The sequence below is a fragment of the Babylonia areolata genome, chromosome 20, assembly GCF_041734735.1.
Source record: "Babylonia areolata isolate BAREFJ2019XMU chromosome 20, ASM4173473v1, whole genome shotgun sequence".
Classification (NCBI taxonomy): Eukaryota; Metazoa; Mollusca; class Gastropoda; order Neogastropoda; family Buccinidae; genus Babylonia; species Babylonia areolata.
This window is the reverse complement of record NC_134895.1, coordinates 54,255,584-54,268,745: the sequence shown is the minus strand read 5'-3', so window position 1 is coordinate 54,268,745 and position 13,162 is coordinate 54,255,584. Positions and strand designations below refer to the sequence as shown.

The window sequence follows — 13,162 nt, the reverse complement described above, 5'->3', positions numbered from 1 at the left end:
AGCATCATAGTCACTATCTCATTCAAACACATACAAACACGTGCGCCCGTGCGCATACTAGCATGCACACACACACATACACACACGCTGCAGGCGCACACACGCACATAACCACGCACTACACACGCACACAGAGAAACACACGCATGCAGGCACGCAAGCACGCAAGCACACACACACACACACACACACACACACACACACACGCAATCTAAAGCTGTACACAGAACCATCACAGTGACATCAAGCCGAGGTAAATGAAAAACGCTGTCAGTAAACACCAACCTTTAATGGACAGGATCACCAAACCCAACCACGGAACACTGCATTCGTTCCAACGACAATAACCAGGTTCCGCTTGCATCAACAAATCCATCACGTCAAAAAATACCCCCCCCCCCCCCCCCCCCCCACAACGAAAAAACAAAACAACAACAACAACAACAAAATACCGCCAAACCCACAATCTCATCCATTATTTCTAGTTCTCTTTGTTACCCGAAAAAACAAACAAACAAACAACAACAACAAACACAAAACAAAGACACACAACGGCACAGTCAGGTGAAATAGACTTCCCCACTCTGTTTAATAATCCATATCCACTATCACAGAGCAATAACGCTTAGGCCTTTGTACAGCGACCTTCCAAGCTGAATCATATGCAATCCGCACTTTTCTTCTCCGTAGCACACACGTTGGAACTGATTATGTTTGTTTGTTTGTTTGTTTTCAAAACCCCTGCTATACTGTAACAAAAAAACAAACAATAAACCCCCAGATAACTGTTCTGCACGAAATCAAAATATCTGTTTTATAGTACACCCACGTCGCGAGGTTATAATTACTATTCTCTTCTGAAACTTTTTTCCATCGATGAAAGTTAAGATTTTGCTGGTCTCGTTGACATCAATGAAAATGAAACTGAACTGAGGTGATTCTACAGATTTTTTTTTAAAACACGTTTTTATTCACGATACTTTTCAGATTGAGTGGAAGATTATTCCCTAAATTTTTCACCATTCTACCAGAGTACAGAAAGCTGGATTTGTAAAGGTTGTTTCTTGGTCTGGGTATGCAGAGCATGTGGTTGTGTCTGTGTTCATTAGTTTTAAAAGTGTCTGTAGTCTTTTTTGGAGAATTTCCATACATAACATTATACATGCAAAGAGCTTTGTTGAAACACAGCCTGTTGTGAAAAAATAATATATTAAGTTGTTTTATAGTCCACTGGGGTGAGGGAGCTCGATTTTAACAATACTATTTTCAGTGCTCTTTTATACATACGGTGAATAAACTTCAAGTTTGAGAGGCTACAGCCGTCCCATAAAGTTGACGCATAATCGATCACTGTGCACAGAAGAGCTTTCGTGAATGGACATTAAGGATCTTTTTTTTTAATTTTTGCTAGCTGAGAGACGTATCAGAGAGACGTTTACTTAAGTACTTCGTATGATCAATCTAAGATAGATCTTTATCAATAATGACACCCAGAATTTTACCAATGTGTGTGTGTGTGTGTGTGTGTGTGTGTGGAAGGAGGGAAGGACGGAGGTGATGACCAGGGAAGATTCGCACGCTGTTCCACTGATACCCATCCCTCCTCACCCATATCCTCCTCACCCCTCCCCCCACCTCCCCCAGGATCAACATCAGCTGGGGTGTAGTGCAGTGTGGGAGAGAGAGAGAGAGAGAGAGAGAGAGAGAGAGAGAGAGAGAGAGAGAGAGAGAGAGAGAGAGAGAATGATCGCACACACACACACACACACACACAAACACACACGCTCTCTCTCTCTCCCTCACACGCACACACATACACCCCCCTCCACACACACACACACACACACACACACACACACACCTCCACACACACACACACACACACACACACCAACCAAGTCTCACCCCAAACTTCATCCTTTCTACTTTCTTCCAAGATAATTTTCATCGTCACGTGTGCCAATGGATTTTTCCATTTTCGATTCAAGAAATAAAATAAGCATAAGAAAGAGAGAGAGAGAGAGAGAGAGGGCAAGGAAACATACTACATTCTTCAGAAACTCGTAACTGCCACCCATGAGACCGGGCGAGACACCAAGGCGTTCGTAATGTTAGAGAGAGAGAGAGAGAGAGGGGTGGGGGTGACAGAGAGAGAGAGAGAGAAAGGGGTGGAGGGTGAGAGGAGGGAGAAAGAGATAGGGGGGAAGGGGATAGGAGGGAGTGAGAGAGGAGGAGAGAGAGGACGGTGAGACACAGAGAAAGAGAGAAGGAGAGAGAGAGAGAGAGAGAGAGAGAGAGAGAGAGAACAAGAACAAGAACAAAACTTTTATCTCCAGGCCTCCGGCCCTTAGAAAGAGGTCATAAGTACACAATATGGTGATCACTCAGCCACAACAAAATGTAAAATACGTACTAACTTAAAAATGTAGAACAAAAGTGCTTCTTGTGCATAGTAAATTAATTCTAACTTTCATCATTGTTGTCACAGAATTCCTGTCGTATCTTCAGGGCATTAAATATATAAATGCAGAGTTTACGAGTACTGTAAACAGAACCATTCTTCAGCAAGTGAACATACGATTGACCTTCAGAGTTCAGATGTTTTTGCCGCAGGTTATTGTAAAGGACACAATTGCTTATAAAATGGTTTTCATCTTCGATCACATTACAACATTTACATGCGTAATTTGAATTACATTTGAATGTTCTAAAAAATGATCCATTTATTGGGAGCAAACCAAGCCGTAATTTTACCAAACAGTCCCTAAAACACTTTTTATCCGCAAAGTCAAAATATTGCTCACACTGAAAACCAGTTTTAAACAGGAGAGAGAGAGAGAGAGAGAGAGAGAGAGAGAGAGAGAGACAGACAGACAGACAGACAGACAGACAGACAGAGGCAAAGAGAGACAGCGACAGAGACAGAAACACACAGAGAAATGACAAGGACAGAGACAGAGGTAAAAGAAGAAAAAAAGAAAGAAAAAAAAGCCAGAAAAAAGAAAACAATACCCCCAACACTCAACTGGCATTTTGTTGTTGTTGTTCGGAAATGGCAGCAGCCAATAATGGCAACGGGACACCACCTCCCTACCCCCTATCCCCACCCCCCACCCACACACAGCACGCTTTAACGAGAACGCGGCCATTGTGCCCATTGAGGCCCAGGACAGCGCTTTCATCAAAGCACGCCCCATACAGACTTGTTCAAGCATAGGAATGTGGCATGATCTTGGAACCGGCAGCCTGCTGGCCAATTAAGCGGATATCAAAGACACACATTTCACACCCTACGTTTTTTTTCTGTAGTCTTTACTTGTCTTTTTTTCTTCAATCTTTCATTTATTTATTTATTTATTCATTTATTTATTTAAGACTTTTTAGGGGTGGTAGTTAGATTGTGTGGTGGATGGGTTGGGGGAGGGGAGAGGGGGGGTGATGGGGTGGGTAGGGGGTGTTGTTGGGGGTGGGGAAGGGTAGAGGCGGGTGATGGGGTGGTGGGGTGTTGTTGGGGGTGGGGAAGGGTAGAGGCGGGTGATGGGGTGGTGGGGTGTTGTTGGGGGTGGGGAATGGTAGAGGGGGGTGATGGGGTGGTGGGATGTTGTTGGGGGTGGGGAAGGGTAGAGGGGGGTGATGGGGTGGTGGGGTGTTGTTGGGGGTGGGGAAGGGTAGAGGGGGGTGATGGGGTGGTGGGGTGTTGTTGGGGGTGGGGAATGGTAGAGAGGGGGGTGATGGGGTGGGTAGGGGGTGTTGTTGGGGGTGGGGAATGGTAGAGGGGGGTGATGGGGTGGTGGGGTGTTGTTGGGGGTGGGGAAGGGTAGAGGGGGGTGATGGGGTGGTGGGGTGTTGTTGGGGGTGGGGAAGGGTAGAGGGGGGTGATGGGGTGGTGGGGTGTTGTTGGGGGTGGGGAAGGCCAGGGTAGAGGCGGGTGATGGGGTGAGTAGGGGGTGTTGTTGGGGGTGGGGAAGGGTAGAGGGGGGTGATGGGGTGGTGGGGTGTTGTTGGGGGTGGGGAAGGGTAGAGGGGGGTGATGGGGTGGTGGGGTGTTGTTGGGGGTGGGGAAGGGTAGAGGGGGGTGATGGGGTGGTGGGGTGTTGTTGGGGGTGGGGAAGGGTAGAGGGGGGTGATGGGGTGTTGTTGGGGGTGGGGAATGGTAGAGGGGGGTGATGGGGTGGTGGGATGTTGTTGGGGGTGGGGAAGGGTAGAGGGGGGTGATGGGGTGGGGTGTTGATGGGGGTGGGGAAGGGTAGAGGGTGGGTGGGGTGTTGCTGGGGGTGGGGAAGGGTAGAGGGGGGTGATGGGGTGGATGGGGTGTTGTTGGGGGTGGGGAAGGGTAGAGGGGGGGTGATGGGGTGGGGTGTTGTTGGGGGTGGGGAATGGTAGAGGGGGGTGATGGGGTGGTGGGATGTTGTTGGGGGTGGGGAATGGTAGAGGGGGGTGATGGGGTGGTGGGGTGTTGTTGGGGGTGGGGAATGGTAGAGGGGGGTGATGGGGTGGTGGGGTGTTGTTGGGGGTGGGGAAGGGTAGAGGCGGGTGATGGGGTGGTGGGGTGTTGTTGGGGGTGGGGAAGGGTAGAGGGGGGTGATGGGGTGGTGGGGTGTTGTTGGGGGTGGGGAAGGGTAGAGGGGGGTGATGGGGTGGTGGGGTGTTGTTGGGGGTGGGGAAGGGTAGAGGGGGGTGATGGGGTGGTGGGGTGTTGTTGGGGGTGGGGAATGGTAGAGGGGGGTGATGGGGTGGTGGGGTGTTGTTGGGGGTGGGGAAGGGTAGAGGGGGGTGATGGGGTGGAGGTGGGGAAGGGGAGAGGGGGAATGATGGGGTGGAGGTGGGGAAGGGTAGAGGGGGGGTGATGGGGTGGGGGTGTTGTTGGGGGTGGGGAAGGGTAGAGGCGGGTGATGGGGTGGTGGGGTGTTGTTGGGGGTGGGGAATGGTAGAGGGGGGTGATGGGGTGGTGGGGTGTTGTTGGGGGTGGGGAATGGTAGAGGGGGGTGATGGGGTGGTGGGGTGTTGTTGGGGGTGGGGAATGGTAGAGGGGGGTGATGGGGTGGTGGGGTGTTGTTGGGGGTGGGGAAGGGTAGAGGGGGGTGATGGGGTGGTGGGGTGTTGTTGGGGGTGGGGAAGGGGAGAGGGGGGTGATGGGGTGGTGGGGTGTTGTTGGGGGTGGGGAATGGTAGAGAGGGGGGTGATGTGGTGGAGGTGGGGAAGGGTAGAGGGGGGTGATGGGGTGGTGGGGTGTTGTTGGGGGTGGGGAAGGGTAGAGGGGGGTGATGGGGTGGTGGGGTGTTGTTGGGGGTGGGGAAGGATAGAGGGGGGGTGATGGGGTGGTGGGGTGTTCTTGGGGGTGGGGAAGGGTTGAGAGGGGGGGTGATGGGGTGGGTGGGGTGTTGTTGGGGGTGGGGAAGGGGAGCGTTCTGTTTCCTCATTAATGTTTTAACTCACTCAGTACGGCCAGTCCTCTCTTCTCCTCTACACAGACCCCTCGGATGTCCAGTGTGTGTCTGAATGACCCAACCTTTAGCTTCCGTCGTCAGAATTGTGGTATTCTTTGTCAACATTCACGTCTTCAGTATAAGAGTCTTCCGCTTGCAATATTTTGATGATGGTAATTGGGGTGAATTGGGGTGAAACGCTGTTAACGTCGTCTCTTTCGCCGTTCGTATGGAAAGAGTTAAACAAATTTTATTCCACAGAAACATCAAAGCAGCTGGACAGCAGCTGAGTCAGAGCACAACAAGCAAAGCTGTACATCTCTCTCTTTCTCTCTCATGACAGAGTTATGCCAATGAATAACATTTGTTCTGCCAGTTTTGATCATCAACGTATTGCTAAAATCAGCACGTTCGCATTGCCCCCTCCCCTCCCTCCCCCCTCGTTTAGCTTTTTTGTTGTTGTTGTTCTGTTTGTCAGATTAGGCCTGATGAGTTTGATTCAGTCTGTAAGGCTCACCAGACAAATCCGCTTCAATGAAAATGCTGCAAAACTGAACCGGATGGGTAACTAGTTAAAGAGACAACGACTGACTTAAAAATGCCATGCTTCATGAATTATACTGCAGAACGTCTCGGCTCATGGTGACCATTGTGTCGTATTTCGTTTCCAGAGCGCAGTGAACACTCCATGATCAACAACATTTGGTTTCCTCTCCCTCACATATTGCCCCTTCCTCCCTTTGAAGTCAAACACGACTTTCCGGCCATTGTTCATACATTCTGGAACACGATACAAAACACCAACAGTAATTTAAAACATTGTCCGGGCGGCGTAGAGGAGGAGGAGGAAAGAATATTTGGAGCAATGAAATGGAAAACTAAACTCAGTCTGATGACGGAAAGAATGTAATGCATGTATATCACTGTCACACAGACACACACACACACACACACACACACACACACTCTCTCTCTCTCGCTGTCTCACGAATATCACCAACAGCACTATCTGTTGAGTCGACGCACTCTCCTGTAATCAGCAAAATGTCAATATTTACCCAACAACATGCTCGCACTGTTCACTATTTGCCCCGAACGACAGCAGATCTGTCTGCCACGAAGCGGAGCACGTTTCGGTAATAATGGACACGGGAAAAACGTGTTTAATTGTGTGTGTGTGTGTGTGTGTGTGTGTGTGTGTGTGTGTGTGTGTGTGTGTGTGTGTTTGTGCGCGCGCGCGCGCGAGTTTGAAATGCTCGTTAAATACCGTTCGGTAAACACAAGACATGAAAACGGGAAAGAAAATCCTGCATTACCTCACAAAGGAATATCAAATGAGTTGGGACTCATGTTTGTGCAGTGTGTTTTCCTACTTAAGCTAGCGAGAATGTGTGTGTGTGTGTGTGTGTGTGTGTTGGAAATGCTCGTTAAAATACCGTTCGGTAAATACAAGGTATGAAAAGGGGGGAAAATCCTGCATTACCTGACAAGGGATATCAAATGACAAGGAGCCCATGTTTGCGTATTGCGGTGTGTGTGTGTGTGTGTGTGTGTGTGTGTGTGTGTGTGTGGTGTGTGTGTGTGTGTGTGTGTACGCACACAAGATGTGGGCTAATGATGTCTCCCTTGCACAGTCAACAGATGTTACTATTTGCGGAGAGGGAAGACATGAGGAGAGCAGCATTAAAGGACGCAGAAAGTGGCAGAGTGAAATACAGAGCAGGAAATCAACCAGGCAAGGTTGTCTACGAACGGAACGACACGTTTCATTCTGTCCACTCGGGGAAGAAAAGGGTGTTGATTATTCAGTTGGGAATAAAACATTAACAAAGAGATGACAGCTCTGTCTCTCTGTGTCTTTTTCCTTGTCTCTGTCTCTCTCTGTATGTGTATGTATGTATATATATATATATATACATGTGTGTGTGTGTGTGTGTGTGTGTGTGTGTCGGAGAGAGATACAGAGAGGGAAAAAGAGAAGGATCTCTCTCCATCTCTCTGAATATATATAGTGATATATAGATGTACATACATATAAAGATATACAAATGGACAGACAGACAGGACAGGACACTGACACAGAGACATGGCGATGACAATCACAACAATACACAAACAACAAAATAAACCAATAATAAATGCATGTTACTTACCCGTGTGATGCTCCTGCCCACGGACCTCAGGAAGACGTAGTCCTTGGGAGCCAGCTCCTCCAGTTGCTTCTCTATCTCCACACGGATGTCGAACAGGTGCAGGTCCGGGGGCACCCTGGACACCACACAGCACACACAACATGCGGACAGGCCACCACCAACCATGCACTTTGTAGCACGACGTGACGTCTGACATTGTTTCTTTACTGTCCAGCCGACCGCAGAGGGCCATAAATATCGGGACTGGCCAACGGAAACACCGCGTTAATCAGAAAGCGCTATGACAAAAACAAAAAAAACACACTATAACTGTAAAACAATAGTTTATGACAGAAGGCCTCAACCATTAAGCTCCTCAAGTCAAACAATGGCTGTCTGTGCTCAGGACGTCAGCCCTTCCGCTTAATTCATCATCCCCAGATTACCACACACACACACACACACACACACACACACACACACACACAACACCGCATAAAAAAATCGTAAAAAAATAGCATAACTGGTATTCGAAGAGTGAGCAGAACTAAAAAGCTTGGTAAAAAAAACACCCAAAAAACCAACTTGTTTAGCTCTAACGTGTGTCCTCAATTTGACTGAAAACTGTGTTAATATTGTTGTTGTTTTTGTTGTTATTCCTGTTCTTGATCTTGAGAAAAATCTTCAATTATTCTCTTGTTTTTTTTAAAGACCAGTTTAATTTTTGTCCCACTGGTCAGGGTGAAGGTGCATGCTACATCACGATGGGCAGATCACTACAAGTCGGAACGAGGCTGTACAGTCTTCCAAACGAGGCAGCTGCTGTGCCCTGACTTGTCCTGTTTCATTAACTGTTCATTTCCTTCCTTCTTTCTTTCATGTTCTGTTTCTATCGTGCACTTTCTGCTTTCTTTTGTTTGCAATCGATTTTTGTTTTCACCCCCTGTCTAGCTTCCCTAATCTGATTCAGGTTATCTGAAAGTTTGACACTGATTATGGGGACCTGTTTAAGATGGAATCTGCCAGGAGGCAGTCTATGGCATCAGTGGGTACAATCTGTCAGGCAGCACATGCCAGTCACGCCAGACAATCTGTCACATGAAGCCATGTAATCATTTAAATGGAAGCACCACACACACACACGCACACACACACAAAGAAACACACGCACACACATCGTGCAAAAAAAAAAAGAAGCAAACAAAACAAAAAACAAAACAAAACCCAAAACGCAAATGACTATAATCACACTGTGCAGTCCTTGGACTGGAGCCAGGAACAAAGTGATTCAGTCCCAACAAAGAAAGAAGGAAGCCCAGCCCCCACTTTGTTTCCCTGCAGCCACAGGCAAATCACGCGGCACGGGACCGGGGGCCAGTTGTTCGTTTCGGTGTTCAAGGGCTACAATTAACCACACAGCCAGGCAGTCAGTCGCCGAAATACGAGTGGGCTCTGACCGTTTTAGACCAGTTATTATCATCGGAATGCTGGGGCACACCCTGGAGGTTGACAGTCCTCTTGATCCACCTACTGGTCTGTGGATTCCAGTCCCACAGACTCGCAGACGAGAGACAGAATGAGAGCCGTGCCGAACCACTGTCTCAGTTAATTAACGGCGTTTGTCACTGCACTGCTCAGCAGGTTTCTGTCAAAACAGAGCTCTGATTACACTGCTAATTCCTATTCTCCACGCTCTCCTTGCGTACTGCTTTTTGTTGCAGTGATCAACCAACCTCAATACTGTAAGAAACACAGAAAGGAAATAAGCTGAAACTGCTGTGTGTACAAATACTGATGAACAAAAACCGACGAACAGACTAGGCTTGGCCCAGCCCCACCACCCCCTTTCCCCTTTAAAACAGGTTTTCTGTTGCCATTTCTGACTTACTGGCAAATAAAAATGAGGAAAAAAAGAGAATATGTCCGTATCGATAATGGACGTAGTCCATTGACCAGACATTCGATAAATGCTCCTTTTAATATAAAGTCAACCGAGAAAACAAAAAATCTGATCAAAAGATATCTACTTAACACAAAAAAAATCCATAAGGTGACACAGCTGCACATCAATACCTGAATTCACTGACTGTACATCAACACAATCAGCGGCCGTCTCCTGTTGACTGACTACAGACATTCTTTTCGATGAACGTGCCCACTGTTCTGCAGTCAGGAATCTGAAAGACAACAACCACTGTTCTGCTGTCAGGAATCTGAAAGACAACAACCACTGTTCTGCTGTCAGGAATCTGAAAGACAACAACCACTGTTCTGCTGTCAGGAATCTGAAAGACAACAACCACTGTTCTGCTGTCAGGAATCTGAAAGACAACAACCACTGTTCTGCTGTCAGGAATCTGAAAGACAACAACCACTGTTCTGCTGTCAGGAATCTGAAAGACAACAACCACTGTTCTGCTGTCAGGAATCTGAAAGACAACCACCACTGTTCTGCTGTCAGGAATCTGAAAGACAACAACCACTGTTCTGCAGTCAGGAATCTGAAAGACAACCACCACTGTTCTGCTGTCAGGAATCTGAAAGACAACAACCACTGTGCACCACGGACATCAGTGCTGAATGAAAGGCGCAAGGCAAGGGCTGTATTAGGGGTTCTAAAGGAAATCAGCGAGTGGTAGGTCATGGATTCCAATTTCCTGTCTTCTGCTGCTACTGTTCCTTCTACTATTTGTATTTGTATTTCTTTTTATCACAACAGATTTCTCTGTGTGAAATTCGGGCTGCTCTCCCCATGGAGAGCGCGTCGCTACACTACAGCGCCACCCATTTTTTTGTATTTTTTCCTGCGTGCAGTTTTATTTGGTTTTCCCATTGAAGTGGATTTTTCTACAGAATTTTGCCAGGAACATCCCTTAGTACAGTTACTACAACTAATGCTAATACTGCTGTTACTGTTACGACTACTTACGACTACGAGTATTGTTGCTGCTGTTACGACTACTTCTATTAATATACTACTACAGAATCGTTCGATATTCTCCGATAAACTAGTCATGTCCTTTCTCTGAAAGCATGCACTGAGTTATTTTACATCCAAACTGAACGGTCAATGTTATACGTTAAAATCAGTCTGGGTTGAATTTCTATGCAGTGCTCGCGTGCCATTGTAACCACGTACATTTTGTGCCCCGGCCAAAACTGGGACATACTAAATGAAAACCTCAACGAAAGCATGCCAGTGTGTCTGTGCGCCACCATGCATGCAAAGACCTACCATTCTGTAGTCAGTTTGAAAGACGCGCACGTGACAAAACATGAAATTCGATCTCGACCCCCCACCCCTATCCCCTGACCACCTCCACCGTTTTTACCCACCCCCGCCAGTGAATACGAAGATTCCGTTATTGATGAGAAAGCTTTCAATGAAACCATGGCCAAGGCGGAATCAATCAAGGAGATGCCAACCATTCTTGTAAACTTTTCGTTGACTGTGATTTATCAGTGTTTAATACGTCTCCTGTTGTTGTCGTTTTACAGTTGTTCCAAAAAACAAATTCATGGTTTGTTTTCACTTCAAAAAGAAAGTTTGGCATAGTGGTTATCGGAAAAGCCCTTTCAAGTGAAGCAGTCAAAGAGATGATAGGTTTGGTGCTGTTTCTTGAACACCGACTGTACTGAACGAAACAGGAATGGACTGACAAAAACAGCCACAAATAATTACACCACTACAAGGCACGAATTTCATGCTCACACAGACACAGATACACACACAGACACACACACACACACACACACATATATATATATATGTACATGATATGGATAGTATAAAAATATTTATATTTGAACCAACCAATAATACTTATATTATGCTTAGAAAAGATATTTCTGTTTGGAACACAGCTGAGTTTGACCTGCATTCTGGAGCCAGTATCATTCTGCTCTTCCGTCACAGTGTCGTATCCGTTGATTGTAAAACGTTTTGTTTCAGCAAGCCTATCATCTCTGTGAATACTTGATAATGTAACAGCTCAAGTCGGTGGGTATACTTGATACAGACATAAAAAATATGCATCATCCGTTTGTAGTTACTTCTTTATTACTGTTCTATCTATCCATCTATTATGTATGTATGTATGTATGTATGTTGCGAGAATTTTTCGCTGGCCATCTCAATATCGACAGGAATTCTGTTGTCATTCTTCTCCTATTTTCTAATTCGTTATTTCTTTTTGAAGACACACACTCTCTCTCTCTCTCTCTCACTCTCTCTATATATATATATGTGTGTGTGTGTGTGTGTGTGTGTGTGTGTGTGTGTGTGTGTGTGCGTGTATATAATTATATATATATATATAAATATATATATATATATATGTGTGTGTGTGTGTGTGTGTGTGTGCGTGTGTGTGTGTGCGTGTGTGTGTGTGTGTGTGTGCGTGTGTGTGCGTGTGTGTGTGTGTGTGTTTGTGTGTGTGTGCGTGTGTGTGTGTTGCCTGTTTCTCTGTGTCTGTGTCTTTGTGTGCACGTGTGTAAAGACTCAACCTGTAAGAAATGGTTCCGAGAAGGCTGTTGGTGACAACGAGTATGGAACCAGCCAGGCTGACCAACCTGGGTACTTTCTTTCTTTACCTCAGCGGGGGAGCAGGACATACCACCCATGTCGGCACATCACTTTCCACTGACTTACCCTGCGCGCTAAAACGTCCCGTTTCGATCCCGCGGACAGGAGGGGAGGGGGGGCTGGGGGGGGGGGGGGGGGGGGGGGGGGTTTGAAGGACAGATAGTTTACCAGTGTACCGATAAGACGCGAGCACTCAAAGCCTCACACCCACCCTCACGAACAAACAGCACAGGTGTTTACCGTCTTTCAGCAGACACTCGACGAAAACACCCCCCCCCCTCCCCCTGCCCTCACCACCAGGGTGGTTCAGGTTTCAGGCGGATAGCTTTCACCGAACCCTGATCGCTCCATCGAACCTGACGCTGATCTGCCAGCCGACGGCGTGGCTCTGAGTCCACTGTTTTGCTTCCTGTTCCAACGCACTTTGTCTTCTTTTACACGAGGTGGTGACATCTCACTAGCCTAGATTCACCCAGGGTGCATGTAAAACAGCCTGGAAGGTGACATCTCACTAGCCTAGATTCACCCCAGAGTGCATGCAGACCAATACGGAAGGGGTGACATCTCACTCGCCTAGATTCACCCAGGGTGCATGTAAAACAGCCTGGAAGGTGACATCTCACTAGCCTAGATTCACCCCAGAGTGCATGCAGACCAATACGGAAGGGGTGACATCTCACTCGCCTAGATTCACCCAGGGTGCATGTAAAACAGCCTGGAAGGTGACATCTCACTAGCCTAGATTCACCCCAGAGTGCATGCAGACCAATACGGAAGGGGTGACATCTCACTCGCCTAGATTCACCCAGGGTGCATGTAAAACAGCCTGGAAGGTGACATCTCACTAGCCTAGATTCACCCAGGGTGCATGTAAAACAGCCTGGAAGGTGACATCTCACTAGCCTAGATTCACCCCAGAGTGCATGAAGGCCAATACGGAAGGGGTGACATCTCACTAGCCTAGATTCACCCCAGAGTGCATGCAGACCAATACGGAAGGGGTGACATCTCACAGCCTA

The 13,162-nt window shown here is 47.4% G+C and overlaps 1 protein-coding gene across 4 annotated transcripts in view; it reads right to left on the bottom strand.

The window, feature by feature from the left end:
* LOC143294738 (uncharacterized) overlaps positions 1-13,162 on the bottom strand; it is a 132,264-nt gene that overhangs the window by 66,201 nt on the left and 52,901 nt on the right. For all 4 annotated transcript variants that reach the window (XM_076606195.1, XM_076606193.1, XM_076606196.1 and 1 more), the window contains exon 3: positions 7,580-7,694. In XM_076606195.1, the coding sequence (XP_076462310.1) occupies positions 7,580-7,694 (115 nt within the window). The remainder of the gene's footprint in view (positions 1-7,579; positions 7,695-13,162) is intronic.